The sequence below is a fragment of the Homalodisca vitripennis genome, chromosome 1 (assembly GCF_021130785.1).
Source record: "Homalodisca vitripennis isolate AUS2020 chromosome 1, UT_GWSS_2.1, whole genome shotgun sequence".
Lineage (NCBI taxonomy): Eukaryota > Metazoa > Arthropoda > Insecta > Hemiptera > Cicadellidae > Homalodisca > Homalodisca vitripennis.
In genome coordinates, this window is record NC_060207.1 from 60,767,714 (window position 1) to 60,785,868 (window position 18,155).

General features: G+C 32.8%; 2 protein-coding genes across 3 annotated transcripts in view; one reads left to right on the forward strand and one right to left on the reverse strand.

Moving 5' to 3' along the window:
- LOC124362725 (insulin-like growth factor 2 mRNA-binding protein 3) overlaps positions 1 to 510 on the reverse strand; it is a 27,148-nt gene extending 26,638 nt beyond the window's left edge. Inside the window, exon 1 of the mRNA XM_046817462.1 lies at positions 425 to 510. The gene's annotated coding sequence lies outside the window, so the exon portion shown is untranslated. The remainder of the gene's footprint in view (positions 1 to 424) is intronic.
- Positions 1 to 13,932, forward strand: part of LOC124362717 (protein henna) — a 17,693-nt gene extending 3,761 nt beyond the window's left edge. The window contains exons 1-8 of one of the 2 annotated variants that reach the window (XM_046817449.1): positions 4,140 to 4,288; positions 6,411 to 6,536; positions 9,472 to 9,646; positions 9,778 to 9,940; positions 10,470 to 10,666; positions 12,487 to 12,749; positions 13,152 to 13,381; positions 13,643 to 13,932. In XM_046817449.1, coding sequence (XP_046673405.1) covers positions 4,262 to 4,288; positions 6,411 to 6,536; positions 9,472 to 9,646; positions 9,778 to 9,940; positions 10,470 to 10,666; positions 12,487 to 12,749; positions 13,152 to 13,381; positions 13,643 to 13,805 — 1,344 coding nt within the window. In that variant the 5' untranslated portion in view covers positions 4,140 to 4,261 and the 3' untranslated portion in view covers positions 13,806 to 13,932. Of the gene's footprint in view, positions 1 to 4,139; positions 4,289 to 6,410; positions 6,537 to 9,471; positions 9,647 to 9,777; positions 9,941 to 10,469; positions 10,667 to 12,486; positions 12,750 to 13,151; positions 13,382 to 13,642 lie in introns of those variants that run through there. The other variant, XM_046817439.1, reaches the window with a different exon arrangement.
- The last annotated feature ends 4,223 nt before the right edge of the window (positions 13,933 to 18,155 follow it).

Consider the following 18,155-nt stretch of genomic DNA (forward strand, 5'->3'; position numbering starts at 1 on the left):
TTTTAAGTGGTACGTAATGTGTTTTGCTACTAAATTAACTAATGAAAATGTACTACTAAATTCTTTTATTAAATAGGCGGAGTTAGGGCTGTCAAAAACCTCAATTAATTCATTTATGTTTCTTTTAATTTTTATTCATCTCTGTTTAATTTTCAATTCTCAAAAATGTTGCATTGTCATGTACTCCTGTAAACATAACAACGAAAGATTATATAAATTGCCAATATAAACGCATGTTTACACAGCGCCTGATGTGTATTTATTCGTAAAGTCAGTTCACCAGTGTTTGTTTTGTGAACACATCTGTGAGGAAATCCCTATAATAATAGGGCCTGTAATAAACAAACGTAAACTAGCCGTTATTTCTATTTGTAGTGACCTGGTTGTTGTTAATCTAACCTGATGATGACACTTAATGTGTTACCTTCAAAGATAAACATCGGAATAGAAACCACTCATTCCAGTGCGAGTGTAGAAATCTAGCCGCGATGTCCGCTGCAGGCGCAGGCGTCACCGCTTCCGGCTATAGCCCCGGAACTGTGAGTATACAACACTTGTAATACACAACTCACCATGTTGTCACCTGACAAACATGCGTCCTCCCTCTCCCCCCCCCCCCTCTCCACAATAGTGCAACATTTCTAAGCAGCAAATTCCTAGAATGTACTTATTGTGAATAAAATAAGATATTTTCGTTGTACAAACGTTTTCAAAACGTTGAAAAACGAGTGCTTTTGGAATTACAGTACTCCGGATTTTAACAAAAGTTACAGTTTTTTAATGGCTAAAGAGTTATAAGTAAGTTTATCGTAGTAGGAGCTCCTAAGCGCATCACAGTTGGAAACGTTAAGCCGCAAAAATGTAATCTTTTCCCCACCATCCCAAGTATCGTAGTCGGGTTAGTTGCGACAGAGGAGCGGCCACCTTCAAACACGACATTCACAAGAATGGCATAACGTAGCCACAAAATTATTATTTAAAATGTTATCTATTTCTCACAGAAATATTTCGCAATAATGTATAACTCAATCCAAAATAATTCATCAGGATACAATACTGTTCAGATTAAGAACGAATTTCTCTGAAAAAACACTTTTAAACCACTCTGATTTTCTTTTTCCGATTTATTAAAAAATAATCAATTCATATCACAAAATAGAAAACAACTTGCATTACATCTGCTTCTTGAGTTACATCAACCTTAAAAAGTTTATTCGTAAAAATCCACTACATTGTTGTATGTACTTGCAATGCATGGATTTAACCTGTTTTTACGTTTGGTGCTGTAACTCAGTTATTTGTTATTCGATCTTTTTGAAACAAAAATTGTTGAATTGGTAATAAAATACGCTAAAAAAAGTTATCCTGGTGAATTTGTTGTCAAAGTAGCCGTTTCAAAGCTAATACAATTTGAAAATTTTGAACGGCCGCCATTTCGAAATGCAATGAGATATTTGTTTTATTTTTTTCACTGAAAAGGACCAACACTAGGTTAACATAACTGTTAAGTTTGAATTCTGTATCTTAAGTGGTTTTTGAGTAGTAATTTTTTTCCCAAAAAACACATATAGACAGACAGACGCTAAACGAAGCGAAATAGGGCACCTGTTATATTGCATTATTTGTTAGTTTTGGCCTGCTGAACAATGTGGCAAAGTTTGTTCGAATGGTTGCTGGACACCCTGTATTATGCACTTTCATTCTCTCTTGAGAAAATAATTCAAATATCGGATGTAATAGGATTATGGTCACAAAGCATAGTATAAAAGAATAAAATATATTAATGTTTGGAATACATTACAATAAACTAGAAACAATGAATAGCAAATGAACTCTGTAAACTGTTTAATTATTTAATTAGAAAGCCCAGTTCATTAACGTCAGGATCTGATTAGGCACCTCTAACAATAATAAATTTGTGTAGTGTTAACATGTATAAATATTAAACAAATAAATCTGTACAAGATAACTAAAACAAGATTCGCAGATTTTTGGATCTTATAGACTTTCTAACGAAAGTCTGACATAGATCATTAAACGGGTGATCCAGAAACCGATCCAAAAATCAGAAAAACGTTAATATAAACGTTATGTTAACACTAATAGTTACATGACACGTGAGATTAGCTCATTGCTGAAGTTCTAGTTCTAATTCATTTTTCAGAGTGTATAAAAACCACTCTACTAACAATAACCAGGGGAAATTTATACAGAGATAATTAACATGTTCTGTAACAAATACAGTATAAAATGTGCATTTAACTAAAATAAAATTTTATCATAACATTAACAAAATATTAAAAACAATAATTAAGTTTAAATCACAAATTAAATTAAATCATAAGACCAAAGCTAAATCTTGATGTCTACTCTTGAATCAAAAAGTACAGATATCCGAGTTTGAAAGTTGATCACAAACTAACTAATAGAGTCATAATAACAGGAGTTGTATACAGATTTAGCTTGTTTATATCTGCTTTTCTACATATCAAACTGTTTACTGACAATAACTTCCAGTTTTTATATCAATAACAACGAAAATACCCGATTTTGTGCGATTTTCAACTAAACTCAGAAAAACTTAAAAAGTATTTAAGTATTAAGTATAGAAAATATTTAAATAGCTCGGAAACTTGTGATCCAATTAAGACCAAATGTCTATACAATAATTACATACACGTGTACTATAATGGCAATCGTGCTAGGTAAATTGAATAATATTGTGTAAAAATTGTTATTAAATTACCAACTTAACTTTTATTCTTGACCGTGTGGTCCACAAAAGTCGGCATTGGTCACATTATGGAGCTTGGTCATTATCTGAAGCGTATAATTTTGTAAATCACTATTTAAAACATTGAATTCCTTAATACAGATTAATTTGAGCAAGTTTTGTTAGTTCGTCGTCTGTAACTCGTTTTCGTCAGACTGCCCAGGGCGTTGCCTCGTAGTGACAACGAATGGCAACAAACACAGTAGGACTGCTCAGCGCTCGGCAACTCGCTCACTACTGTGACAACTGATCACGTCGGTACTACTGCAAAATATACTTTTTGTGCCGGGTACTCGTCCGTACAGAGAGTGCAAGTTTCCGCAAACAGAAAGTAACCGGTACAGGTCACTGTTACAGATACGTTTACGATACCGATACTGTACATGCTTATCGCCGTTCCTGTTACAAAGTACTCAAACTAGTTTAGCAGTAGCGGTAACTGGAACATGTAACTGTACCTTTTAAGGAGTACTCTGTAACGTATGAGACTCAATCAGGACGAGTACATTTTATAATCGATTACTAAAATAATGAAGTAAAGAGAGTCCAGCTATAGACAAGCAAGTCAATCCCGCAACAACGCAAAAGCATGGTTAATGTCAAAGCTATCAGACCCTTAATATTATTACGTTTGATGTTACATGTACAACACGTAATATGAACACTTGGTGACTATTGCTTACTGCAGTTGTCTTTAAGTTTACTTTCGAATCTGGAATATAACCTTAAGAGAACTTCAAGCGAAGTGTATAGTTTAAAATTATAATACCACTTAACAGCCACCTACCAACTGCTTCCGATCTGTAGAAGATTGTATGCACTTCAAAATTGTATACCACATAACTCACGTGTAAATCCCAATATTCAGTTAAGTATTAATGCTCTTGCGCATTTATTACATACCACAATGCAAAATGCACATTTTCTTACAAGTTTATAAATTCCTTCAATTGCGAATTGTTGTGAAACATTGTGATATCCTTGAATTTTAAGTAAAGGACGGTGTAAAACAAAACAATGTTGTTTCAAAATAAAATGTAATTTTATTTTTTTAGTTTTTAATAATGATTTTAAATTGTTACCTTGAATTCAGAGATTTCAACCGCACAGAAGTATTTTAACTGATAAAAAAAGCGCTGTAGTAATTGAGTGTTGTTTTTGCTGCCTCCGACAAAGCGGTGGCGGCGCGGCGCGGCGGCAGTAACAGATGGGCGACATAAACGTTTGTCCTTCTGCACCGGGCGAAAGAAATGTTCAGTAATTACTGCTACAAGGAAGCTGATGCAAAGACCAATGCGGTTGCCTCAGAAATTCCACTGCGTAACGTGCGGGCTAGAGGAGGTTATCCGGATTGGCGTATTTGCCTGGGGGAGGGGGGGATTGCCAACAGCTGATTCCTCTCACAACAACGTCAAACTTGGTTGGAAACTCCAGTTCCAGTGATCGGTCAGATAGAGCTAGTCAGATATAGTCCTAGTTCGGTAGAGGATGGGTCTTGAAATAGAAATCGATGATGTGAGTATGGCTCTTGCATTTTAAAGTTATAAAATTTGAAGGCATTTTAAGAATTTATAGCATTTGAAAACATATTTGTATTTATACTATAATTAAGTACTGCTACTATAAGCAAGCTACTTGGAAAATGTGTTATATGTTAAGTTTTTATTCCTTCCTTAAAAGTGTTAAAATACTATTTTATTCACTCGTGATCAAGAGATACTAACACCACAACTGAAGTGTTATAGAACTGAAAAATTATATTATTTATTTCAGAAACATCATGAATGCGTTAGTTAAAAACCAAACATTTAAGTGTCGATGAACTATTAAGGATTTTCATAGCTATAATTTAGTACCGTACGTCAACAAAATCTAAATAATCCAGTCGTGACATTACTAAAATGTCTAACGCGATCGCGTTATATTTTACAATTTTAAACACGTGGATGAAGCTTTTCAGTACAGTGCCGGCACAAGATATGGTTACTTTATTTTATAAACTATACAGCGTAGTAAAATTAACAATAATCTAAACAACCTTCAAGCTTATTTAAAACTTGTTATGAAAACTCCACATACTACTCGTACATATAATTGAAAAGGCAGTAAATTAGTCACAAAATGGAAGTATGTTCAATTACTTGTGTTTCATAATCAAATATTATCTATAATAAGAAAACATTAAAAGTTATACACTTTAGAAAGCACTAAAGTTTAAAAAATATTGTTTAGGAATTGTATTCAACCAAAGGTATTTAACATTTTTAAAGTTCTTTGTTAATTAATATCCTCCCTCATTTTTGAAGTCACAAATTCTCTCTTCGTCAAAAATTAAAATAATTATTAAACATGTGAATTAAACGAAATTCAAAATAAAGCATTTCACTTGTAAAGAAGTGAACTGTGTATTATGGAATATATTTTGTCATCAAATTCGAAACACTAATCTACAAAATGATTAAATATTTCAGAATATTGTTCCTTAAGTCTGTATAAGACAAAGTTTCTGTAAACATGGGCTTTAAATTGCATATTTTTCTTCTTGCCGTCCGTTTGTGGGTTTCCTTGATATAATGTTAACACAAATGGGCTAAGTTATGGTGATACAATCTGACATGAATAATCCATCTTAGCCTACATTAATCGAACTTACTGCTACAAAATAACAAAGGTTTTAGCTAGTTTGAAAATAGGAACATTTTAAAATTCCTATGTAAAATTTCACGTTAAGTTATATCCGAGCACAAAATAATCAACAGACTAGATGATAAAACCAAAACGTGTTAATACTTCATTTGTTATGATCAGATGATAAATATCTGAGAAATGCGCTTTCTTGTTTAACTACATTTAAAAGCGAAATATCCTTGGAATAGATGCACAAAAGCAATAGAGTTTGTATTTTCTCAGTGATTTTATCATTTAATCATTACAAATGAGGTACTAAACGTTTTTGCATCAAATATTTTATGGCTATTGCCAGTTTATATAAGATGTAGTGAAAATTGGCGTTTCATGTTTTAAACTGCGACCTTTCTGAAACCAGTTGTTTGTTATATATGATAGGAACTTTATCTTTATATGCTAATACAATGTTCATGTATAAGGAATCTACCTACTTGTATTATAATTACTAAATAAATATATCAATTTATTCATTTTGACATACCTTATCAGAGGTATTTAACTTTATGATTCGCTGTAAAGGCCAATCCAGTGTTTGACTTTCGAAAGAGAATGAAAGCATCAGATTCGTACTAAGATCTGGCTTGAGGCTAAATGATCAATTTTGCTTCCCATCTTTCTGTTTGAACAACTTCAGAACTCAAACGGAATAAAATAAAAACTACAAGCTTTAATCATAGGTTTGATTACTCGAATTCGGGATCATTTACAGCAGGTGATCAAACAATTAAAGATTGGCAAGAAAGGAAGAACTTTGCTGGATAACACTCCGTACTTGCCGGTACTTCTAAAATTTAGGAAAGTTATGATGTAGTTCTTTTATATACAATATAACACAAGAGTTAAGCTTTTTAACAGTTCCACAAGTGATTTTCGTTATTTAACTATAGGTACCAATGGAATAATTACCAAATCCTAAAGAGTGTCTGAACACAAGTGTCTGTTGTTTCAGCCGACCTTGATGTCCGGAGGTAACTACATCAAAGAGGGTCTGGATTCTGCCAAGAGCACGTCTCTGTTCTTCAGTCCCGGGGAGGATGAGTGCGGAGCTTTAGCCAGATGCTTGGAACTATTCAAGGTAATTACTTCAACTATAAAGTTAGAATAACTCACATTTAAATTAAACAAAAAATAACTAAGCTATCACAAGGAATGTTGCTGACAATAACTAAAGTAATTTTATTTAACTACGGTAGTTAAACAAAAAAATAAGCATTACTAATTTTGGAACACGGAGGAAGCAGATATGATCCTAGGTTTACTGGATACCTTCCATCCTGTCCTAATCCGTTAATGTAACAATAAAAGTATTATCTGATGTAAATGAATACGTAGCGACAAAGTGTTTATGTCAACACATGAGTCATGTGTTTGTTTTGAACTGCAATCTTCACGCCATGGTCAGAAGATTGTCTCTCTTGTACTAGAACAATTATTTGCACTGCGCCTATGACCTTGTCCGTGTGACGCGGTAATTGTCAGCTATGCGTCAAACTTTGCCATTGTTTGCATCGCCATTACATGTTTTGCTATTATTTTGCACCGCGTAGTTTGTCAGTTGGCACGTGTTAGGTTAATTCACTGTTGCCGTATAGCACCGCGATCGCAGTTTTAAGCGAGTATGTGCATTTGAGTAGTACAATACTTATGTTGCTTTAAAATGTTTTCAGGGATTTAAAAATAGTTTTTCATGGCTATCTCGACTATTGAGATGGAAGCAAGATTGGCCGTCACTGTAGTACCAACCTGGGGCACGAGAATAGTGGGTCTGGAGGGAAGGGAGGGTCAGAACTAGTCGTAATTGATAATACCACTATGCAACTCCCTGCTGAATTTTAATTGCATTTTTAATTCCCAATAAATATAGTTTTGACTTACTCCTATTCTAAATAAATTTGTAGTTATAAAATTTTAATGATTATTGATAAATATACAGAGATGAGGATTCCTTTCGGTGTAGTTTTAAACTTGATTTCTTATTTAGAAAAACGATTCAATTAGTTAACACCTATCCAGAGGTTATGAAATAAATATCCATAGTTTCGTTTAAAGTAGCTCAAATGTTTAGTTATTAATTTTTGTCCTTAAAAAATTATTTTATTTTATTATGATTCTATAAATATTTTTTTAAATACGTTTGTTGTTAAGTAAAATAATGGTACCGTTAATGTAATTAATTTTAAAATTAGGAATTTTATGAGAAAGGAATAACTAAATCTGTGTGTTATTTTCAGTAAATTTTGAAATTGTAATTTTATAGTTGTTGACTATGATCAAATCAAGATAGCTTATTGCGTTATTCTCTACAATTTCATGTCTAAATTTAGGATGAATTATTTTCTTTATGAAGTATTTTCTTAAAATATTTATCTCCTTTCCTTTTCAATTGTTCTAGGATGTCAAATAACAACTTATATCATCATCATATTTGTTTCTAGACTGTTTAGTTATATGTTTGTTTTTGTAATTCAATAAGAATTCCTTTTCTATGTTTAAAGGAATATGTCACTAACATGCCAGGTAGTGGTGATCTTATTGGTATTTTTTTATTTTGGACCTAGTAACTCTGTTAAATGTGACGTAATTTTGCTTCAGAGTTAAAAAAAAACCAAATAACCAAATAATGTTTAGTAGTGTTAGTTAAATTAATATCTTAATGCATTTTAATTAAGAATATTTTGTTCTATTATCTTTAATTGACTGTATACTTTCATGAACATTTGTGTATATATTTTTTACATCAAAGAAAACAAATTTGGTGTTAGGTATACTATAATTACTATATAATTTAAATAAGTGACTTTTGGTTATATTCTTTGACCTATGAAGCAAGCAATCGGTGACCTTTAACGGCATTTTATCAACCATTACAAAAGTAATGTACAGAAAATAAACATCTCACTGTAAGCCCAGTATTTTAGGGCTTACATTGTTTTGCAACTAAAAAATATTGCATACATTGGAGACATAATTTCAACAATAATCTTTGCTTGCTGTGTACGCGCGCGCGTGCGTACATATGTAGCGTTCAACAGCTCAAGCAATTTTGTACATACCAATAACTGTAAACAGTCAAGACAATGTGATGTCACAAAATCAAGACAAATACGAACTGAAAGCAAATATTTATTGACAAAGGCACGGTAGTTTGTTAATATATATATATATATATATATATATATATATATATATATATATATATATATATATATATATATATTTACACTTTTTCATACAAAAAGCGAGAGTAACACGTTTTAGCAATTGGTACTTTGCTACTGGCCATCAGCTGTCCTCGGCGAATAAACGCAACACACTCGTGACGATGCATGTCATACAGAACTGCAAGCAAAATATTTACAAAATTAGGATAATTTGTTAGTCAGGATATTTATCTATGGGTACATTAATATAAAAGATACTAACCACAAGCAAAATTTTACTTGCTAAACTAAGATAATTTGTTAATTAGGTTATGTATGTACTCATGTATTCATGTAGAAAGCACAATAACTACGCTCCGCGTATGCAAAAGTAAAGTAAAGAATGGCATTATGTACGCAGCAGACTCGCGGCGACGCTTTTACATAAATAAAGAAAAAACAAAATTCAAGCTAAATATGTACAAAACTGAAATAATTCGATATTTTGGTTATCTATTTGCGATTTTCAAACACAAAGTACGATAAAGATACGTTTAGCGATCGGTAAATTGCGTACTGCTGATCAGCTGCTGTACGCTAGTACACGCTACATACTCACGTCAACATATGTATATAAATACAGAACTGCAAGCAATAGTATAATGAAATACAATTTACTAAACTAGAATAATTTATTGATTAGGATATCTCTATAAATTTTCCTATCCACATACTACAACAGAAGCAGTTTCCAATTGGTAGTTGTGTAACGATTATGTGCTGTCTTCCTGGAATATACACAGCTCACAGTCAGCTTTGTATATTACTATTGTACATTTTATAAATAAACATTGCTTTTTTTCATTTTAGAAACACAAAGTGAATCTGATCCATATAGAATCACGATCATCATTTCGCATCCCTGGAGCTTATGAGTTCATGGTAGAATGTGCCCCAGGCGGGAACCTAGGTGCTGTTATCCAGAATTTGAGGAAAACATCAGCGTACTTCAGTGTCATCTCCAGGAACCACAAAGATAATCGAGGTAAAGATACATTAATTAGATAGTTAAAAAATAAAAATTACTACATTGATTAAATTATAATGTAATAATTCATGTTGAAAAATCAGATTTAAATTTTCTCCGATTTACTTCATTATAGTTTATATTTTTAGGAACTGTTCCATGGTTCCCTCACAGAATCCGAGAGTTGGACCGGTTTGCAAACCAGATCCTATCATATGGGTCAGAACTTGATGCTGACCACCCAGGCTTCACAGATCCTGTCTACCGAGCTCGTAGGAAGTATTTCGCTGATTTGGCATATAACTACAAATAGTAAGTCCTTTGATCATTCTTTTTAAAATTTCATAGGCCAAATTCCATTACAAACGGCCCATCAAATTTTTTTTCCAAAATTAAAATCATAAACTGCAAATTGATTGATCATTCAGAAAGTCATATGATTAAAAATGAATTGTAATATTACTCTATAAGATATCAAATTATTAATTTTTTCCAAATGCATGAAAAAAGGGTTAAAAAGTGAGACAGGTATGTCAGGTTTTCAAGCAGTTGGTGTACTTGCACTCTATCCATGCCTGTTAATAACAGTTACTAGTTCAGTGGTGAGCTGCTGCCCAGAGTGGAATATACCGTTGAGAAGACAGCTACCTGGAGCCAGGTGTTCAAGTAGTTAGTGGACCTGTACCTCACCCATGTCTCTAAACAACAGTTACTTTTCAGTGGTGAGCCGCTGCCCAGAGTGGATCACACCTCTGAGGACAAAGCTACCTGGGGCCAGGTGTTCAAGCATTTGGTAGACCTGTACCCCACCCATGTCTCTAAACAACAGTTACTGTTTCAGTGGTGAGCCGCTGCCCAGAGTGGATTACACCCCTGAGGAGACAGCTACCTGGGGCCAGGTGTTCAAGCAGTTGGTGGACCTGTACCCCACCCATGCCTGTAAAGAGTTCAACCATGTATTTCCCCTTCTCATCGAAAACTGTGGCTACCGGGAGGACAACATCCCCCAGCTAGAGGATATCTCCAACTTCCTAAAGGGTATTTGTTTACTGATGTATAGATAAATTTATGAATTCTTATTTATTATGAAACATCATATTAAACACACTTCTTCTCTTATTATGATAATAAAGAGATTCAGTCTTGGGATCTTAACATCAGGTTGGTAGGCTACAATTTTAGGATTTGATCTGTACTGTAATCCTATATGGCTAATGATACACATTTTCTAGAACTCATTTATCTGAATTTTATGTTTACTTCATTTTAATACAAATGTTTTCATCATTTATTATTTTGTAATTTTATTTTATTGTCTTACTAAAAAGAAAAACTTAAGTTATTAAATTTATTGTTGGTATTTTGTGTTATTAATTTGCTCTCATTTGTGTAGGTATTTTTTGTAGCATCTCCTGCATTTTATTTTATTTTATAAATTATTAATGAAATAAAATGGGACAAAGTATACACAAAAATATTTTGAATTATAAGTAGAATTGTTAATGTAGAGGTAAATTAAAAATGTAATTTCCCAAAAAAGGATCCCTGAAACTAGTTAATGGTACAGAAAAACAGCTTTTTGTCTGGAAGTCGACTACAATAACTGATTACAGTAGGGTAGAACAGTGTTGACTTATGATCAGGTTGTCAAAGTCCAATCAGAAGCTTTGGTTAAGAGGTAATGTAGATTAGGGAAGGGGTGGTACTCAACTCATATTCAGTCTTTGGCATATTATTTAGTTGTGTTTCAAGTTTTTTAGTGTCCAAAATACTGTTCTACATGTGATTTTTTTAAGCAGAAATTTTATATTTGAATTACAATATTCATACAGGAAATGATTGCCAGCTAATTTGGTTTACAGGTAATAATGTATTATTTTAAAACATTTGGATTACTGAATTTTGAAGATTAACTAAATTATTAATACAAGATTGCAAGATATAACCAGTTCAAGTGATATTTTGTTCAAGTAAAGTTTCTAATTTAAATATAATTTAAAGGTTGTTTGCAATAGAATTTTAATGTTCAACAGTAATAATAAATAAATACATCAAGATATCAAGGTTTGAAGTAAATAATTTTTGAAGGAATATACTATAATTAAACTTTGAATTTGATTTGTGCCTGTAACAGGAAGTTCAACATGGCACTGGGAAGTTTTAATTTAAGCTTTATTTAGCTAGGCTTGTAAGAGAGAATTAGTTAATATGTTTTGAGTTATATTTAGAAAAATTTAGATTATTTGAATCTTATAAGAAGTTCATTTAGTTTGATTTTTAATTTTTGAGTCGAGAAGTATTGAATTTTATTTTATTTCATTACAGTCCCTTCTTGGGCAAGCTATTGGAAGACAAGTGGTCTTGTAACAAATTGGTGATTAAATCTAAATGCTTTGAATATTGGGTTTAGATTACTTTATTGAATGCTAATTTTAATGTTGAAGTTTTAATGAACTGTGATATAATAAAAAATATAAGATAATTTGAGAAAGTATTCTCCTGTATATCTTCATCAAAAGCCAACATTAAATATTTTTTTTTATCAAAAGAGAGAGAAACCAAATTTTGCTTTGGAAAGTATAAAAATTAATTTGATAATCTTGTGTTAATTTTTAATTCAAGTAAAATCAAAATAAACATTAATATAAGAATTTTGGTACATAAAAGTCATGCCATCAATAGCTATATAGATTACATAAATACATTAAACACTTGAAGAAAATTTAAAGGAAATATTACATTTTAATACAATAAATCCCCATGCTGGTCATTTTCTATTAATTATCTTTATAATATTTAATTAAACTTAACACTTCTTAAGTTATTCACATCACACATTGGTGGTCATATTATTCCAGATAGCACAGGATTTTCCTTGAGGCCTGTAGCGGGTCTGCTCTCATCCCGGGACTTCCTGGCTGGTCTTGCGTTCCGTGTGTTCCACTCCACCCAGTACATCCGCCATCCCAGCATGCCACTGTATACACCAGAACCTGATGTCTGCCATGAACTGCTAGGTCACGTGCCACTATTTGCAGATCCTGTGTTTGCTCAGTTTTCCCAGGAGATCGGACTGGCATCCCTCGGTGCACCTGATGACTATGTCGAGAAACTAGCCACAGTTAGTAGCTCATTCAAGCATCATGTTAAAATCTTTGCCTCGTCAAGAACTTTAAATTTTACTATCTATGAAAAGTAATCCTTGCAACATATTTAAGATAAAGCTAATCTACTTTAAACATAATACCATTTGGCAATACCATCTAGTATTAATTTGCTTAAGTGTTTTATCACAAAAATAATAGTAGTGGTTCTTGTCATATAACAAATGCTGTACTTTCAGTATGTGAAGAAATATCAAACAAAATAAGCAAGTTTAACTTTTGGTTATCAAACATTATTGAAAGGTTAATTATGTATATGAAAGTAATTTTAAGGTGTGTAATAGGGCTAGTTTGGTAGTAATGAAATAATGTTTTTTAACTAAACACTCTTTACTCCCTAATTAAATTTGTTGCTTCAGTGTTACTGGTTCACGGTGGAGTTTGGGCTGTGCCGTCAAGATGGGGAAGTGAAGGCTTTTGGTGCTGGTTTGCTCTCATCCTTTGGGGAACTCCAGTACTGCCTCAGCGACAAACCTGAGCTGCGACCTTTTGACCCTCCCCAGACTGCCCTTCAGTCTTACCCTATCACAGAGTATCAGCCAATATACTTTGTGGCTGAGAGTTTTGATGATGCCAAGGACAGAATGATGTAAGTTTGTATCTACAGATATTTGAAAATTACTCTATACTCATCATAACCAAATTAAAAATACACAGAATTGAAAAAATATATATTACCCTCCCCTAATTATCTTATGCCCAGAATTACTATACTTCATTGGCATTTTTTTACCATCAACAGAATACTGTAATGTCCTTTATTGTATGTCCTTACATAAAATGCTCCCTGACACTGTTACACAAAGTCTCGCCAGACAATGAAATGTTTTTACTGTATGTTCTGTTACAGAAAATACTCCCAGACAATTCCTCGAGATTTTGGAGTGAAATATAATCCATACACTCAGAGCGTAGAAATCCTCGATTCCAAGCCCCAAGTACATGAGCTTATCCAGAACCTGTCACACGAAATAAACTTCCTGAATGATGTTTTACTTAAGATTACCATTTAGTACCTGACTTAGTAGAAATGTAAAATAGATTATAGTAGAGAGATTAATATGTTCTAATTTGTATTGAAAAACTGCATTTATAAACAATAATTGTTAATATTACTTTAATATATGAGTATTTAAGGTACTTTGTTACTACTCTTATTATACAGCATTACTGTTTGCAAAACTCTAACTGATTTCAGATAGAGCAATACTAAATGATTTACTTTCTTTTTAAAAAATTAAAACTTAAAATCCATTTTAAAGCTTGATACAGTGAAACTCAGATGATTTAAAAGTCAAGGGACCAATAAAAAATATAATTATCCAAGATTTTGAACTATGCAGACTTTATTATATATATGTGTGTGTATATATATATAGTGAAGTCAAGAAATTGGGAGAAAAGTTATAATTGTCCAATACGTTGAATTAAAAATGTTTGTATCATCTAAGTTTGGTTGTATACAATATTTTAATAGCGATGTACGGAATGCATTATCTTGTGTATATTACATAAATTTGCTGTGTTAAATTTATAAATTTCTGCTATTTATAACCAATTATAAAACATATCATGTAGCAACACTAAAATTACAGTTTACATTATTTTTTGTTTTGTATTTGTTTATACAACAAATGCATTAAATAATGTTTATTATTGTTGGTGAACAATTTATTTTACAAGTAAAATATTTATGTTTTATTATACTAGTTCACAAATAATATTATCTTTATTTTTATTATACAAAGAACATGATTATTATTTTGTAAATAAATTATAAATGTAAAGGATGTATTTATTTAATTTATTGTGTATAGCAGTTAAGAACAAGTGCAAGTTCAGTTCATATTTATGTTAATCTAGATCAGGACATTATTTAACTACAGGTGTTTATTCTGCTCTAACTTGCACCTGATCTGAGCTGTCTTAACTGACTTCAACCTGATCCGAACCTGTAATTGTTTTGTACCCAAAAACAAACGCAATGAAGTGCAACATATTAGATAAAATGCAAGATATTTCACAGCACAGCCCAGGTTGTAACAGTTATGTATTACAATGAAAAGATCACATTAAGACAATCCAGCATCACAGCTTAAAGATTCTGGTAAAACCACTAATAGATCTCCCAATATCACAGACTGTAGTAAAAGCCTTACTAGTTGTATTAAAAATAAATGTCATACAACAACATAAATGCAACTTCTTTCCTTTCTTCAAAAATACCAATACATTTTATTAATAAAAATTATTCTCAAAACAAGTTGCTAGGGGCTGATTCCGAGAATGGTTAAACCAATTTGGCTAGTTCTTTTTCAAAAATATTCATTGAAATCTGAAGAAGGTTTATATGAAGAGAAAGATTAGAAAGGTTACCTGGAATATGTTGCATTCAGAAAAAATGGTAGTATTTATGTTTCTTAATTCATATTAAACTGACAAAACTGCTGCTGACACTCTCAGCTGAAGTTCGACCAATTGGCTGAAACATCTGATTACATTTCAATTATACAAAATATTAATTGTACAGTGCTTGATCAGAAGTGTAATGAAAATAGCAAATATGGAGTTAATATCTTAACTTTTACTCCAGATTGCAACAAAGACAAATTTAAAACATATAATGCATTTTAAATATTATTTGAACACTGTTATATAACTAACCTCAATGAACAAAGCTGTGAATGTTTTCATATAAGGTACACCAAACTAGTGGGCTCCCCTGACATTGTGATATGGTATTTTATCAGTGGCTTAAGGAAAAACAGAAATTAACACCAACATATCTCAACGATCCTTTCTTTCTCAGACTACAGCCCGAAAATCAACAAGACCTTTCAATGAAAAACTTCATAAATGATATATTAAAAGTTGCATGAATTCCCACTTACACTGGAAAGTTGATAGGAAGTAATTAGGATTTCCCCCAAACCCATAATGGGCATCTCACTTCTAAGCATGTGTGTATATTTTCTTCATCGGGACAATAAGGCTCAACAATGGCACTGGACATACAAGGGCTGTTTTCTTTTCAACCTCCGATCTCACGACATGATGGCCAAACACATGACAGGTATGCGGTGTGGGTAGTAGTCAATCGCGCATTATCCTCGCTACAACATTTGTCACTGCCAAGTTCAAGTACCTAGTTTGCACCGAGCTGCAGTCACATAAACGTGGCCACCTCTATTGAATCTCCCGCAAAATGTGATTTAAGGAGTGTTATTCGTTGAGATGGTGCGAGATAGGAGGTTGAAAAAAAACAACCCTCGTGCCTTAGATAGAAAGTAGATTACAAGAGCCGGAAGTAGTAACTTTTTGAGCAAGTAGATTTACGAGACTACATAGGTTTATACAGGGTGCGGCAGAATGGACTCCCTAGTTTCAATAAGTCACCGAAGAGCACGTAGGTCAGTAAGCGGAGTGGGTGTAGTGGTGTTTAGTGTGGGGGAAGACACCATTTTAGTTATCACCATGCAGTGGACTGGTAAGCAGCATGGTTTTGTCGTAGAAATGTTTTTTTAAAACAACAATAGTGTAGTGACGACGCAGGGGATATTTCATAGACGGCTTAGTTTGATCGTCATGACAGCATTTCCTGATGCTAAAGCTATAAGCAAATGCATCACAAATGAACGTGCGACAGGATCTACACTTCCTAGAAAACCAGTCGTGCGACCAAAAAGTGTGAAGAGACCGGAAAACAGTCAGTGAAAGTGTCTGTTGAACAATCTTCATCACGCTCTGCGTGGAAACATGCTGCTGCTCTTCGAATATTGACCAGAACAGTAAAGCGAATTTTACACTGTGACCTTCATTTACACCTCTATAAGATGATGGTTGTCCAAGAATTAGGCCCAGAAGACTGGATGAAACGTACAGATGCTTGCAATGCAATGTTAGCCTCTTTGCAAGCCGGCACATTCCGTGGTCTAGGTAATGGGCAGCTGAAAACCCACACACTCTCTTCATCAAAGACCTCTTCATTCACCAAAAATGACAGTTTGGTGTGATGTATCCTCCATAGGCATTATTGGCCCTTACTTTTTTTAATCTGAAGGTGCAACTGTTACTGTGAACTCAGTGAGATAATGCTATTGTGAGATGTTGAACTTTTTATTTCATAAAATTGAAGAGTATGGTGAGGAAAATGATATAGAAGCCTTTTGGTTTCAACAGGATAGTGCCACTGCTCATACCGCCCATCGGTTACACCAAATCCTGCAAGAACAGTTTCCCAGTCACCTGATCTCAATGCAAGGGGATAGCTCATGATTATTTTTTTTGGAGTTACCTCAAATCTGAGGTTTATAAAGTTCGACTAAAGACTTTCGAAGCCCTTAAGGAAGCAATTGCTGATGCCACTTCACTAAAATAACGACAGCTATGCTGAGCAGAGTTTTTTTTAACTTTTTTGAACGACTTAATGTGTGCATCGGTCATCAAGGTCGTCACCTGAAAGATATCATTTTCAAAACCTAATGAAAATTAAATGACTTTGTATGTATTTTTCAGAAATAAAAAGCTTTTTTTAACTATTTTGGATGTTTTTTTATAATTAACCCTTCAAATCAGGGAGTCCATTCTGCCCCACCCTGTAGTTTTTTGATCGGGGCAATAAACAAACTCAACTGTGGCACAGTTTAACCGTCTCAGAACTACATATGTAAACATTTTCTATTGAAACAAAAGCAAACTCTACTATGGCATTGGAATTATAACTTGCAACCACCATTCACAGTTTGAGCAGATATTGCTCATTCACCCCAAGCTGACCAAAAAAACAGCCTTTGCTCTTTCATCCTTTGTGTCTCACCAAACAGATTGGTCCAGTCAGCTATGTTGCTGTTAACTTTACATATAAGCTGGATAAAACAGTGCTGTCAGCATTATTTATAAATATTATGTTAATCAAAACTTGAAGACACTTGAAACTTTGGCTACATTACTCAAATTTCAACTTGATTTCAACAATCAAGAATGGTGAAGCTCCAATTGAAAACTACAACAAACACAATGCAAATTATTAAGTGTAAAAGGTTTTACTAAAAAAATTGCTTACAACATGAAACAAAATTTTTATTCAAATAAGTTTACATTAATTTCTTGCTACAATTTCGTCAAAAAGGATCTCATATTGACTTTTATGGAATGCTTATTGGCAAAATTAAAATTTAACAATAAAAACATAAGATAAATTGCATCTAAAAACTTAACAGTAACAAATTAACTGTCTAAATAAAAACAACAGATATATTAAAACATAAAATCTTTCTATAGTTTACTAAATCATTATATAACATAGGTATTTTGCTAATATTGATCAGTAATTGTATATATGTTATGGATTCAAAACTTAAGTT